This window comes from Delphinapterus leucas, chromosome 11 (assembly GCF_059928025.1).
Source record: "Delphinapterus leucas isolate spDelLeu-1000000601 "Yukka" chromosome 11, BTC_Dleu_Yukka2, whole genome shotgun sequence".
Taxonomy (NCBI): domain Eukaryota; kingdom Metazoa; phylum Chordata; class Mammalia; order Artiodactyla; family Monodontidae; genus Delphinapterus; species Delphinapterus leucas.
The window spans coordinates 20,514,357-20,529,628 of NC_143139.1; the positions used below are offsets into that span (position 1 = coordinate 20,514,357).

The 15,272-nt window shown below is 37.4% G+C and overlaps 2 protein-coding genes across 7 annotated transcripts in view; one reads left to right on the forward strand and one right to left on the reverse strand.

Annotated features, from left to right (window-relative positions):
- Nucleotides 1-7,376, forward strand: part of IRAG2 (inositol 1,4,5-triphosphate receptor associated 2) — a 97,159-nt gene extending 89,783 nt beyond the window's left edge. For all 4 annotated transcript variants that reach the window (XM_022577793.3, XM_022577794.3, XM_022577799.3 and 1 more), the window contains 2 exons: nucleotides 2,425-2,532; nucleotides 3,415-7,376. In XM_022577793.3, coding sequence (XP_022433501.2) covers nucleotides 2,425-2,532; nucleotides 3,415-3,658 — 352 coding nt within the window. In that variant the 3' untranslated portion in view covers nucleotides 3,659-7,376. The remainder of the gene's footprint in view (nucleotides 1-2,424; nucleotides 2,533-3,414) is intronic.
- The window catches only part of DNAI7 (dynein axonemal intermediate chain 7), an 83,896-nt gene continuing 69,235 nt past the window's right edge, over nucleotides 612-15,272 (reverse strand). For 2 of the 3 annotated variants that reach the window (XM_089920391.1, XM_022577792.3), the window contains exons 9-13: nucleotides 12,109-12,265; nucleotides 9,098-9,312; nucleotides 7,534-7,701; nucleotides 5,461-5,574; nucleotides 612-4,416 (exon numbers count right to left, since the gene is read on the reverse strand). In XM_089920391.1, the coding sequence (XP_089776517.1) occupies nucleotides 4,138-4,416; nucleotides 5,461-5,574; nucleotides 7,534-7,701; nucleotides 9,098-9,312; nucleotides 12,109-12,265 (933 nt within the window). In that variant the 3' untranslated portion in view covers nucleotides 612-4,137. Of the gene's footprint in view, nucleotides 4,417-5,070; nucleotides 7,702-9,097; nucleotides 9,313-12,108; nucleotides 12,266-15,272 lie in introns of those variants that run through there. The other variant, XM_089920390.1, reaches the window with a different exon arrangement.

Consider the following 15,272-nt stretch of genomic DNA (forward strand, 5'->3'; position numbering starts at 1 on the left):
TGATGTGTTTATTAACCTGATGTGCCGGGCATAAATAGTGGGGATCACTTTTATTCTGTGGAGATGAGGTCAATGCTGCATCATCAAAAAGATCATTCATTGTTTAAGACTTTTGTGAACTACAAAGTACTATATAAATGTTACTTGCTAATACATTCACTCTCATAGCACTCAGTACTTCAAGGTTTGAGGTCTTAAGTTAGAAAAGAACCTGGAATTTGCCAGATATGTGAAGAGAATTTTTTTCCTGTATAGGTTTCTTGTCATCAGGGGGAAAGGTCAATAAAGAGCCACAGAAGGGGCTTCCCTGGTGGCGCAGTGGTTGAGAATCTGCCTGCTAATGCAGGGGACATGGGTTCGAGCCCTGGTCTGGGAGGATCCCACATGCCGCGGAGCAACTGGGCCCGTGAGCCACAATTACTGAGCCTGCGCGTCTGGAGCCTGTGCTCCGCAACAAGAGAGGCCACGACAGTGAGAGGCCCGCGCACCGCGATGAAGAGTGGCCCCCGCTTGCCACAACTAGAGAAAGCCCTCGCACAGAAACGAAGACCCAACACAGCCAAAAATAAATAAATTTATAAAAAAAAAAAAAAAAAAAAAAAAAAAAAAAAAAAGAGCCACAGAAGTAAAATTTTCATCTACTTAGATGAATTAGTTACAACATATAATGTAATATGTAATATATGCGCATTATATATACATGTCTTCCCTTCAAGTAAATGAAGACTAGGGGAAACATAAAACTCTACATTGCTATCTCTATATCTAGCAAGTTAAACAAATAAAATATACTCCTATAATGAAAGGTAGAGGGCAAGAGGGAGGGAGAAGAAGAAATGCTGCCCCTAAATCCTTGGGTGACATTGGACAAACTGCTTAACCTTATTTGGTCTCAGTTTCCTCGTCTGTAGAGATCTTAATGAAATGATTTTATGTTGATTTGATAACACGTTCATTGCGTGCCTGTTACGTGAGACACACTACGCTCAAGGTTAAGAGGTATAAAGATGAAAAAGACATAGTTCCTACCCTCAAAGCCTTTACTTTTTCCTTAAATAATCCTGGGAGTCTAATTGCATGTATTGAACTCTTTTTAGATTTAGAGTTAACATAATGGATATTTTCTAATCTGGGTTAAAAAAAAAATCGAGTTTCCTTGAAAAGATTATAATCTCTTTTTAAATTTTTGTCAGTATGGTATGATTTCTACCGCAAAGTTTTCGCAAACGAAGACTGAAACCTTGAAAATCCTACAAGAATTCTGGCTTTTGGGCTTTGTTGCCTTTAAAAACCAAACTAAAATCTATCACATGCATTCCCTATAGGTGTTTGACTGAAAAACAAAAACAAAAACTTTGAGACACAATTCCCTTTGGCAGTTGTGAGGGGATTGTAAGTTTGGGATTTCAAAATTCAAATCCAACTAGGGACTCATCAGTGAATATGAAACATGGAACATGAACATGAAACAAGTTTTGTTCAGGTAAAGGACCCCTCTTTAGATAATATGATTTTATCTAAATACAGTCAACCCATTTGCTACTTCCCAGCTCACTGACCACTAATAGTTTATTTTAGGTAGTTTTATACCAAACATATCTTCATAAACATGTTTAAAAGTATTAAGATTTTTTAGAGAAAGAAGAAATGACACTTTGACGTTATTCCACTTTAGCACTGCTCAAAAAACCTACGGAAAAAAGAGTAAAATCAATTGTTAATGAGAAAAATTTTATGATACGTTGAATGAAAAATACACGGAGAAATACAGCATCCACATTTGCTTTTTAAAGTGTAGTTACTAATACACACACAGACACACACACACGCACATGCTGAGAAGGAAAATCACAGTAACAACAGTGGTTAATTATGAGTGGTGAGAATCGACTAACTTACACATGTTCTTTGTAAATCTCCCCTTTTTATTTGTTCTTTGGCTAGCATCCCAATTTTCTACAACAAACATTTGCTATTTTTCTAAATACAGAAAGTTACTTTAAAAAATTAAATTCCTGGGCTTCCCTGGTGGCGCAGTGGTTGAGAGTCCGCCTGCCGATGCAGGGGACACGGGTTTGTGCCCCAGTCCGGGAAGATCCCACATGCCGCGGAGCGGCTGGGCCCATGAGCCATGGCCGCTGAGCCTGCGCATCCGGAGCCTGTGCTCTGCAACGGGAGAGGCCACAACAGTGAGAGGCCCGCGTAACGCAAAAAAAAAAAAAAAAAAAAAAAAAAAAAGAAAGAAAATTGAATTCCTATAAATGGTTAAAAATATAAAGTTGGCGATTACTATTTATCAAATCTTTCTAAAGCAAAACGAATATCTGCAAGCTTCCTTAGTAATACAGGAAAATTTAGCAGTATCTTATAAATGATAATAGCACATTATCCAGTTTAATATTTAAAAACGATATTTATTTACAGAACTAAAGATGACTCAGAACCACCTGAAGAAGAAACAGTAGAAAGGACAAGAAAGCCAAGTCTTTCTGAAAAGAAAAATAATCCATCAAAATGGGATGTCTTTTCAACGTAAGTTGTCTACTTGCTAAATGATACCATTTTGGTGGAATGGGGAAAGGTAAGGCAGGGTTAGCAGAATTAATCTTAATCAAATTACTTTACTAAAAGACCTTTCAAAATGTTAAATTTAAGATGAATAACAAACTCCATATGGTGTTTAACAATATTCCCTGAACCTATGAACTACAAGAGGCAGGTGAGTTCACAGTGTTAAGAACTTGGCCTTGGAAACAGATGGCCCAGGCTTGAATTAGCTCTCTGACTCTGTGTGACCTGGGCAAGTTCATCCATTTTTGAGCACTGATTTCTTCACCTATAAAATAGAGATGATAATAGTACCTATGTCTTTGCTGTCATGAGTAAATGAATTAGCACATGTAAAACGCATAGTTAACTATTTTCAAAGACTTATATGATGCTGTAATAAGCTTTTTTGGCGGGTGTTTCTAAAAGGAATTTTAGGGTTTCAGTACAGCAAAAGTCCAGGGTATGGTGAGAAATAAGTGACATGTTTATATGTACATATATCTTGCTCTACCCAATGAATAACATTATTTCTTCTACCCCAGGAATATAAATTGCCTTACCTGATTGAAAAAATGAACTTAATACTCAAATGTACTTGTTAGGAGTTAAGTAATGCCTAAATCACATAATTTTCAGATTCTTCCCTTAGCACATCATTTCTTTAATTCTAAAAATTATAAGGGGCGTGGGGAGCAGATTGTGGCCAAAGCCAAGAGGCTAGATCATACTATGTAGCTTATTATGAGGGGGTGTTGGTGGAATTATGCAGGGCAGACGCATGACTTGATTATTGTTGACAAAAGGAGTGTTTCTAATAACCACATGCTGTGATTACCACATGCTGATTTTGTGTTTTCCTTGTAGTTATAACACAATAGCTTCCTGGGCAACAAATCTCAAGACTTCCATCAGAGAGGCCAGCAAGGCGCTCTGGCTTTCTGTCGCGTTCATTGTACTATTTGCGGCATTGATGAGCTTCTTCACAGGCCGATTTTTCCAGAAGTCTGTGGATGCTGCTCCCACACAGGACGGGGACTCCTGGATGTCTCTAGAACATATCTTGTGGCCATTTACCAGACTCCAACACAATGGGCCACCGCCAGTGTGACTGCAGCACATCCTAATGTGCTAATGCTAATATTGATTTTTAAAGTTTCAGTATCTGAACTTTGTAAATTAGTAGCTTTTAGCTGGGAAATTATAGCATGGAACCAGAGGTTCTCAGAATGACTGTAAGATATTTTATATTCCCTCTCTTTGTGATTACCTTCCTAACTAAAATACAATGGGGAGGAAGCCTATGATTTTTTTTAATGAGCTTTTTGAGGAGGAGCTATTATTGTTTGTTAAAATTTATTGAAATAAATAAATTTTCATACAGTGAATGTTGGAAGTCTCAGTAGGTCACATATGCATAAGGAAAAAAACCCTAATTCTTAGAAAGTAAAATTTGAGTGTAAAATGCTGATTAGATCATTTTAACAGCCTATTTGGCATATATCCACTCGTTACACTTCATTGTAGAAATACCGGATTTTTCTCCAAGTTGCTTCATTCTTCATACTGAATAAAATTTATCAGCGGGGATTAAGAATAGCTGAGTAATCTAGTTGAGAGCAGCATGTGGCATACAGAGTCAACAAACTGGCAGCTGGAACACCTAACTTTCTTCATTGCTTCTTTAGAAGCAAAATCCTTAACCATGTGATATAAAGTAGAATGAAACTCAGTTTCTTCTTTAAGGGCTTCAGAGAATGCATCGCTGGATTCATTGATTTTGAGACTTTGTGCCCTGTCACCACTAAACATTAAAAGGGTCCAATTAGGATTTTGAATGGGTTCTTCTTTAGGAAGGTGTTCCCTCACCTAAAGAAAAAGAAAGAAAAATATGTTAATAGTTCCTCTTTTATTGGGTATTTTGACAGTAGAGTATTTTATTTGAAGGGCTCAGTTGAGTTCCCTGAATTGCTAAGATAAAAAGAAACAGTCTTAATGTCCCATTTTTTTTAAAGCATGAAACTGTTTATATCTTGGTGTTTATGGAACTTATCAAAATGTATTAATTCCTTAAAAATATTTATTGAATGGCTTCAAGTGTCAGGTACTGTTCTAGGTGCTGGGGATAAAACAACAACAAAGAAAAAAATAACTAAACGTATTAATAAGTAACTAACAACTGCAACAATAAAAACCTTGTCTTCAAGGAGCTTATATTGTAATAGGAGAAACACACAATAAACAAGATAAATAAATATGGTGGCTCATTTATGCTAAAATATTCATCAGTCATCGTGTAGAATTTGATAAGATACATTCTTTTATCAGGCAGTAGGAAATGTGCCAGAAAGTTAAATTGGAGGCCTAACCCTCTCAGAGGAGAAAGTCTGTGAATCATAGATATATTCACGTGAAAGGCTGACATTTGTTCTTCAGTTGATGTAAAGAGAGATAAGGTCTCTAAGCCTGAAATCAAGAGCATTTGATACCATGATGGACAATGAAAGTATAACCTTTACATGGTTTGGTTTTATTTATTTATTTATTTTGTACGGTACTTGGGCCTCTCACTGTTGTGGCCTCTCCCGTTGCGGAGCACAGGCTCTGGACGCGCAGGCTCAGCGGCCATGGCTCACGGGCCCAGCCGCTCCACGGCACGTGGGATCTTCCCGGACCAGGGCACGAACCCGCGTCCCCTGCATCGGCAGGCGGACTGTCAACCACCGCGCCACCAGGGAAGCCCTGGTTTTACATTTTTGACAAAATTAAAGAAAATGAAGTTGTAAAACTCCATTTTGAATGTTAATCTTTTTCACCTTTTTAAAAGGAGAAACCATGGTCTACATTCATTTAGCTTTTGAGTATCTTCTTTTGGAGCACAAAATAGTTTAATGGGGTTTTTGCATACTATACCTGAAATACAACTTTGTTAGAATCACATACTGTATTCCACTTGCTCCAACCAAACGCAAAAGCAGAACTTAACAGGGCCATTTGTCGATAAGCTTTCACTTCTACCAAAGGAAGCTGTCAATATACAAACAAATAGAGTTGATCGTAGAGCCTCTCTAGTCTCCCTTCCATCCTTGGCCTCCTACAGTCTGGTCTGGTCTCAACACAGATCCATTTAAATGTAAGTCAGCTGAAGTTAATCAGACAGAGAAGACAAATATCATATGATATCACTTATAAATGGAATCTAAAAAAATGGTACAAATGAACTTACTTACAAAACAGAAATAGAGTCACAGATGTAGAAAACAAAATTATGGTTAACAAGGGAGGAAAAGTGGGGGGGGGGATAAATTGGGAGATTGGGATTGACATATACATACTACTATATATAAAATAGGTAACTAATAAGGACCTACTGTACAGCACAGGGAACTCTACTCAATACTCTGTAATGGCCTATATGGAAAAAGAATCTAAAAAAGAGTGAATATATGTATATATGTATTACTGACTCACTTTGCTGTAGAGCAGAAACTAACACAACATTGTAAATCAACTATAATTCAATAAAAATTTAAAAAAACTATTAAAAAATAAAAACTCAAATATTTAAAAAATAAAATGTAAGATTACATGACTTCTTTCTCAAAACGGGGCAATGGCTTCCCTTTTCAGAGTAGAATCCAAAGTCCTAACAATGCTCCACAAGGGCCTCTGTGGTCTGACATCCCCCATACACCCCATTATCTCTCTGACCTTATCCCCTGTTCTTCTCCCTTTGCTCTCTCGGCACCCCAGCCTCCTTGCTGTCCCTCCCATCCTCAAACACATCAGGCCACACCCTCTGGGCTCTTTCCCCAGGTCTTCTCTCCACCTGGAAGCTGATATCCTTCCAGAGATATCAACTTGGCTAAATTCCCCACCTTGAAGCGTTGCTCAAATCTTGTCTCCTTATTGAACCCCTCTCCCCCCTACACCCTATTTGGTATTGTAACTTTCCTTTTCCATACTACTTAGCACCTTTTGACATATAAGATAATTTTGTTTATTATGTTTGTTGTTTATTTTTGCCTCCCTCAACTAGAATGTAAGCTCCACAAGGGCAGGGACCTGTGTTTTATTCACTGTTTCCTAAGCATCTAAAACAATGTCTAGAATATAGGTATTCAGAAAAAAAAAAGTCTTGAGTATAATATTCTGAAAAGATGACTAGTACATGACATTCAGCATTTGTAGAGTAACTGGCAATTTGAGTTACTAAAACTAAGGTTGGTTTTTTTCCCCTACGCATATATGTATGCACTCTTATTGACAGGATTATTTTCAAATGTTGTGTCTACCTATATTGCCATTTTCTGGTATATTATAAACTTGTTCTTGAGTATAGAACTCTTCTGCCCAAAACACCTTTCATGATTAGAAGCCACTCTGTCTTCATTCATGCATCATAAATATTTGCTAAACATCTATTGTATTCTAGGAATAGGCTTGATGCTAGAAGAGTCAAAGCTGATTAAGAAACAGCCACCCCCCTCAAGGAGCTCGCAGTTTAACATGGAAGGATCTCATTTAACTAAACTTATGCGTCATATGAAGCTGTACGCAGACAGGGAGGCTATGTCGAGAAATAGAGGGAAGTGGGTTTGGTGGTCCTTGTATGTCTAATTTTGCCTGACTTATCATATTTGGGAAACTGCTGAGTCATTTACTCTTTTAAGAAATCTTACATGTATCCAGTCTGGAAGGAGAAAGAAAGCATAGGAAATGGGAAGTTGCTCAGACTCTACCTTTGCACTAAACTGACCAGCTGTGGTTACGCTCCATGTGTCATTATGAAGATCATACAATAGATTATTAAATTTGAGAGAACCCTGGATTTCTGGTCATGCTATTTATTCCTTCCTTTCTAACTATAATCTTATATAAGTGAATATAGAAAACCATTGGTGTACCTTAAGATTTATATAAAATTTAACACTTGCTAACATTCTAAATGTCCAGCACATTAAATTTGGAAAGATTCATTCTTACCTTATAGTTTATAACAACATAAAAGTGAGAGTGTCCAGTAGGGAAGATATTCAGTCCAGCTTCTTTCAAAGCAATAATGAAAGAAACAGGAGTCATCCACTTTTCTTCCAAAATAGAGGAATGCTTTTTGTTATTTAGTTTGATTGACGCTAACATGCAGAGGTTTTCCTAGTTTCAATAAGAAAAAAGACGCGTTTATACAAGTTAAAGAAACTATTACCTCATTATCATTCTAGGTCCAGCTGTTAGGTTCTTTACACTATTAAAACAAAATCCTATATTAAAAAGAATGCAGGACAGATATGTTTTAGGCCTGATCCAAAAGTTCCACCGCAAAGTCTCCACGTTACCTTAAGCAGTTTATCAACTCTTCTTGGGCTCATCTGAGCAATCCAGGGACTGAACTGAAGGATCTCTCAGGTCTCCTACTTTATAAATTATGATCTAAGAATACTACATGTGTTCATATTGATATATAATAGCTATTTGACAGCAATCATGTTGCAACTTTTAAGGATCATAATATTTTTATACATATATAATAAAATTTTAACATAATAATGCAAAATTATTATCCAGTTTTAAAGTTTGCAAAGTGGTGGTACTTCCCTGGTGGTCCAGTGGTTAAGACTTCATGCTCCCAATGCAGGGGTCCTGGGTTCAATCCCTGGTCAGGGAACTAAGATCCCACATGCTGCAACTACTGAGGCCTCATGCTCTAGAGCCCACGTGCTGCAACTAGAGAGCCTGTGTGCCACAACTACTGAGACTGCCTCAATGAAGACCCAGCACGGCCACAGTAAATAAATTTATTTAAAAAAATGTCTGCAAAGTGGCAATTTGAAGGTGTACAGAGTTCACATCTCTCATCTGACTTTAAAAGCCAAATTTGATGATATTCTAGCCTTCCTGCCACAGTCATAAGGAATTTCAGGTTATCTCTTTTTTTCTCTCTCTCTCTTTTTTAAAACAACTTTCATGAGGTATATCTTACATGTCATAAAATTCACCCAGGTGCACAGCCCAGTGGTTCTTTGGGTAATGAGTGGTGCAACTGCCACCATAAATCAGTTTTACAGCATCTTCATCCCTCTGATAAAACCCCTTATGTCCATTTACAGTTAATCCTCATTCCCACCCTCAGCCTCAGGCAACCACTAAATCTACTTTTTGTGTCTCTAAATTTCAGGCTGTGTAATTTCTGCGTGATGAGCAATGGAGGCACTCAAAAGGGATTTCAAATGGCTAGGTGATAAGATCAGGAAGCCTCTTTAGAGTGGATCAAAAACTCTGAAAGTCATACTGCAACCAGGCTTATGTCTTCACCAATTGTTCTATTCCTAGTAACTTTAGGGTACAAATTTGCACTTTACTTATTACATGCTATTTCCTATCTATTTAATTTATATTTCATTTAGAAAATTACAGTTCAAGGTATATTGTAAATAGATTTATAAAAGACACATTTCAATATGTAAATCAGCAGTGATTGATCGCTTTGACACACTTACAGTCATCAAACAGATTTAGCTCTTTGACATGACTTGCTATAACAGCAGTTTACCTTAATTTGTATTTGAATGTCAGTAAATACTGTAGTCACAGTCAGAAGTACTTCATTCACATCAAGTGGTCTTAGCTCCCATGACTGGTATGGCATATTAACATGAGCATCTTGAATCAAGGTAACAGGGCCAAAAGTGTCCAGGCTGAATGTTATAAGTCTGTCTTCCGATTTGTAAGATACATTGCTGATGCCATCAGTTTTCCAGTGTTTACCTTTATAATTCGGAAGAATGTGACATTAGTTCCATTTTTTCCTCTGCAAAAATAAGAATGAAACCACTCCCATAACTGCAATATGTATAAATCGATTTTTCACATTTAGAATAGAATCTCCACAAAAAGCCAGCTTTGCTGGGAGTTTCTTCCTGTCTACAGGATCAAGTCCAAACTCCTCAGCACAGTTGTGAGACCTTTAGAATGAAGCTCTGATTCTGATTTCCGGCTTCCTCCTTTGCCACTTCTAAGACCTCTTTCCAGCCACACTTTTTCTTCTTCTGCAACAACATCATATACCTCTGAGCCTCTGCACATGCCGTTCTTTCTTCCTAGAGGACTCTTCCTTTATCTCTTAGAGAAACTCTCTTCATCTTTCTTTTTAAACAACTTTAAAATTCACCTGTCTTGAGTATGCGAGTATTTTTAGTAAATTTATCGAGCTGTACGACCATCATCACCATCCAGTTTTATTCAGTTTTAGAACATTATTATCCTCCAAATAAGATCTCTTATGTCTGTTTATAGTTAATTCCCATCCCCATCACCAGCCCCAAGCAACTATTAATATACTTCCTGTCTCTAAAGATTTGCCTTTTCTGGACTTTTCATTAAATACAATCATATAATAGGTGGTATTCTATCTCTTACAACTCAATAATAAAACACAACCCAACTTAAAAATGGGCAAAAGATTTGCATAAACATTTCATCAAAGGAGATATACAAAAGTATAGTAAATACATTAAAAAAGATGCTCAACATTACCAGTCATTAGGGAAATACAAATTAAAGCCACGAACTACCATTTCACACCCACTAGAGTGGCTATAATCAAAAAAACAGATAATAACAAATGTTGGCAAGGATGTGGAGAACTGGGAAACCTTGTATCTTACTGGTACAGCTACTTTGAAAAACAATTTGGCAAGTTTCTTAAATAGTTAAGCATCAATTTACCATTCAACCCAGCAATTCCACTCCTAGGGATATACCCAAGAGGAATGAAGACATATGTCCACATGAGACTTACATGTGAAAGTTCTCTTAGTCTCTTAAGGACCTGTTCAATATTCCACCCTAGGAGAAGCCTTCCGTAACTCTCCAGATGGGACCCAGCCATTGTTCTGCTCCTTAGCACTTCTATTATATAGCACCTTACTACATTGTACTATGATTATTTTCCCTCTCTGCCTCTCCTACAACTTTGAAAACTCCTGGAAGAAGGAACTATGTCTCATTTATCTCCATCTTTCTTATTGTTTAGCATATTTATGGAACAAATGAATGAATCATTATCTTTCTAGAACACCCTCTTCATTCCCACTTGGCTTTCTCCTCTTCTCACATGGAGGGTTTCACTGACTATTTTTGAGTCTTAAATTCAATATAATAAATACGATTATATTGGAAAACTAAGTTCTTTATAATTCCTCTTTTAGTTTTTACATTAACTAAATTATTTTAATTTGTAGACGTAAAAATTAAGTATTGCCTATAAATAAATTCTTCAACTTTCTAGTATTCCCTGGCAAAAAAAGTTTCCCCATGGTTTAAAAATTACTGGAGTTGTAGATTACTGTCGTATAATTACTGTACTTAGAGTCAATTTTTACATATTGTATTTCCCTGAATCATGTGGGATAATTTACCTTGTCTAATACTAATTGAGTATGAATAAATTTTAATGTGATAAATATTTAGGAACATTACCATTAAAGGAAAGGAAAAGTGAAACCTCTAAAAGCAACATAAAAGGAAAAAATTACCTAATGTTCATTTTGATATACTTTATGGTTTAATGTATTGATAAAAATATACTGTTTTTAATATATAAATTATTTCTAGAATAAATAATGTCTTGTGGCTATGTCTATACAAGCAAAAATATGGAGTGTTGTAGCAACCATGAAAAAGTTTAAAGTACAAAATATTCTTTAAATTCTCTGCCCCCATTAACTAAATAAAGTAATAGCTCTGTGCTTTAGTGATCCTATCTGTTCTAAACCTATCATCTAGTATGTAAACCCTTTCACAAATAAACAGATGGATGTAGAATAATTCACCTACACTAAAAACAAAGCTATTCGGCTTTCATCTAAGAGCCCCAAAATGTGCATACATTAATTCACAAGACCGAGACCGTTCAAAGTTTAGCCTGCCAACCCTAAATAAGGTATCTGCTAATGACTGGTGAATTATTAGCTTGTATTTTTGTTAGTACTTCTGATTTTATTGATATTTATTTAACATTTTGAATAAGCAATAATTTCCCATGATTCATCAGAAGTTATAAAGAGGCATACAGTGGCTAGTTTTCCTCTTTCTCAGGTTTCCCATTTGCCCACTCCACATCCTCAGTACCTGGCTGTAATAAGCTTTGCAACTTATAAATCATTAGCATTAAAATAATCAAATTTTAATCACCCCAGTGTGAATTATTTGGCCATTTCAAGAGAGAGTAGGCTTTTCATTTGTTTGTTTTTGATTTGTTATGCTATCTTGATATTTCTGTTCATTTCCTTCTTTTTTAAAACGTAATTGTATAAACATAAAGACATTTCTCAGAGAATATGGCAGATATAAACACTTCAGCAACTAATAGTTATAAAAAACTCCAATCCCCATTCTTTTCCATCAAGAGCAAACAAAACAAAGACCCTAGAATTGGCAGAGAAATATGTAAGATTAGAAACTCAGTTTACACGCTGCATTTCCTAATTTGATATAAGAATTTATATTATTGTATCTCTTTTCATTACATAATTATCAAAGCTGGTTAAGACACTGCCGTACCTTCAGCATCCCACCTTGCAACCATAGGATTCTCAAAAAAGATTACGTTCTCATGAACCTCAAGCATGACCTCTATGGGTGGGAAAGTGTTTTCTGTTTCAAAGTCTTCTGCAGTTTCTGGAGGATATGTATATTTCTGTAATCCTTCTTTGAGTATCTTTTAAAAATGACCAAAATAATACCAAGTTAGAAGCTGACTGGTAGCAGTTAAAGATGTAAATATTGCTGAATAAGCTATACAGTTATTTTAAATAAGCACTGCAGTTTGGTCACATTTAACTATAGATTGACTAACAAAATGTCACAATAAAATTAAAGATAATGATTTGAGGAAAAAAAAATCACGACATTTGAATGTAATTCAGAACCCTCCTATGGGCCAGGTTCTATGCTGGCTGGGACTTAACTATTCATTTTATCCCTCCAAGTAACTGTACAAGGCATATATTTAACAGAGAGGATAACTGGCACTTACAGAAATCAATTAATGTGCCAAAGATTACAAAATGACTTCAAGCAGGTGCCCGAAGTCAAAAATAGATCTACAGGGCTTCCCTGGTGGCGCAGTGGTTGAGACTCCACCTGCCGATGCAGGGGACACGGGTTCGTGCCCCGGTCCGGGAAGATCCCACATGCCGCGGAGCGGCTGGGCCCGTGAGCCATGGCCGCCGAGCCTGCGCGTCCGGAGCCTGTGCTCCGCAATGGGAGAGGCCACAACAGTGAGAGGCCCGCGTACCGCAAAAAAAAAAAAAGAAAAAAAATCTACAGGACTCCAAATCCCATGTTCCAACACCTTGGTTAGGGTGTGTGTGGGAAGACAGAAATAAGTATAAGCAACCTTTTGAGAAGTGTAGAAATGAATGAAATTAATTAAAAATCATCATATTGCATACCTTAAACTTACACAATGTTATATTTCAATTATTTCTCAAAAAAAGCTCTGGGGGAAGGGTGGGGAGAAAGTAAATTAAGCCAAGGGCAGATGTCTGTGGGATAAAGGAGATTTGTCCATTATCAGAATTTAGCAGAGAAGGATCTAGGAAAGGGGGGAAAGATTAAAAATGTTACAAAATAGTGCTTCCCTGGTGGCGCACTGGTTGGGAGTCCTCCTGCCGATGCAGGGGACACGGGTTCGTGCCCCGGTCTGGGAAGATCCCACATGCTGCGGAGTGGCTAGGCCCGTGAGCCATGGCCGCTGAGCCTGCAAGTCCGGAGCCTGTGCTCCGCAACGGGAGAGGCCACAACAGTGAGAGGCCCGTGTACCGCAGAAGAAAAAAAAAAAAAAAAAAAAGTTACAAAATAGAGGAAAAAATTGGATGGGGAAAATTTCTAGGGTACGTGTGAGATTATTAAAAAGGGACTTGGAAAAAAGGAGGAAGGCGTCTTTGTTGCAGGAGAGAAAAACAGGTGTGAAGGAGGATACTTTGGGCTCAAACTGGGAGCCTGGAGTGGTGGTATCAGGATATCCTGCCAAAATTCAAGAACAACAATTCTTTGGATGAATCCTTGAAATTCCCAGTTCAGGGTGGGACCTTCCTATGGATAAAGAGTTTTGAAGGCCCACCTCCACCAAAGGGTGTCTTTCTTGGCCTCCTCCCTGTCCTTCAATTATCCCTGAGGTAGGGAAAGTTGATTCAAGTAGATTCTTCAAAGTGGCTACAGACCAGATTATCTCCCCACATTCACCCTAATAACTGCATTCTCATTTGTGGGGAGAAGGGGAAAGGAACAGCAATATCATCCCTAAGAGGGTAAAAATTAGCTTAGGGGGATCATGAAACAATTGTACTCTTTTAGGTATAAAATACAGATACACATATAGCATATAAGCAGATACACAGTATATCTGTGGTATTAATATTTTGGGCTGGGGGGCAGTTGGGAAAAAAATGTCTACAAAGACTCCTTAGAGGGGTGATAATGGAAAAAAAATAAAAATTGAGAAATACGTCTCTAATTCAAGAATGCATGAAGATCCTTAATGGATAGGATTGTGGGCGAGAAGTGCCTGACAATCTATGTACATGATGTGTTAGAGCAGAGAGATGGGGATGGGAGGGGGTTGGGAGGGAGCAGGGAGAAAGAAAAGAAGGGCAGGAGAGAAAGAAAGGAAAGAGGAAGGGGCCATGACAACATAACTGGGTGTATCTGGGATGTAGGCCACCAAAAGTTAAACCAAGCCAATGCTAGTGCAAGTGTTACTGCTTATTGAAACAGAAGTGAGAAACTCCTTGAAAAATGAACAACTGCTACCATCAGTATCCTTACTACTCCTGTGGGCTATCTGTACATCAGCAGCATTGGCATTGCCTGGATCAGTGCTTCTCAAACTTTAATGTGCAAATGAATCACCTTAGGGTCCTGTTAAAATGCAGATGAAGTAGATCTGAGGTGAAACACCAAATTATGCATTTCTAACAAGTTCCCAGGTGATGCTGATGCTTCAGGTTCATAGACCACACTTTGTATATCAAAGATCCAGACCAGTGGTTCTCAAAGTTTGGGATGTGTTTTGCTAAAACACAGACTGCTGAGTCTCACCTCCAGAGTTTTTGATTCAGTAGGACTGAGGTGGGGCCCATGAATTTGCATTTCTAGCAAATTCCCAGATGATGCCAAATGATTCTGCTGCTTCTGGTCAAGGGACCACATGCTGGGAACCACTGATTTAGACCAGAGTGCACCAACTGTGGTCCCCGAGAAATCCAGCCCACCACCAGTTTTTGTAAATAAAGTTTAACTGGGACACAGCGATGCCCGTTCATTTACATATGACTGTTTTAATGTTACAGTGGCAGAGTTGAGGAGTTGCGACAGAGCTGGTATGGCCCACAAAGCTGAAAATATTTACCATCTGGTCCTTTACAGAAAAAGCTTGCCAGCCTCTGAAATAGACTGTCATTATTAAGGCCAAATTGGCACAATATAATCATAGTGCTATAGGTTTACAATTAAGTTAACATGTATGAATTCTAGTTTTAAAATCCATATTATTTCAGATTCCTTTCCTTTAGTATCTGATTCAAATTTATACATTCAAGACAGTTTAAAATTACATTGCTTCCTTTGTGCTTGCTTAATAGGGTTAAATTCATTAGATGTTTAGATTGTTTGAGATGAAGTAAAAGCATGAGAAATTATTTTATTCATAAATTTTGATTCAA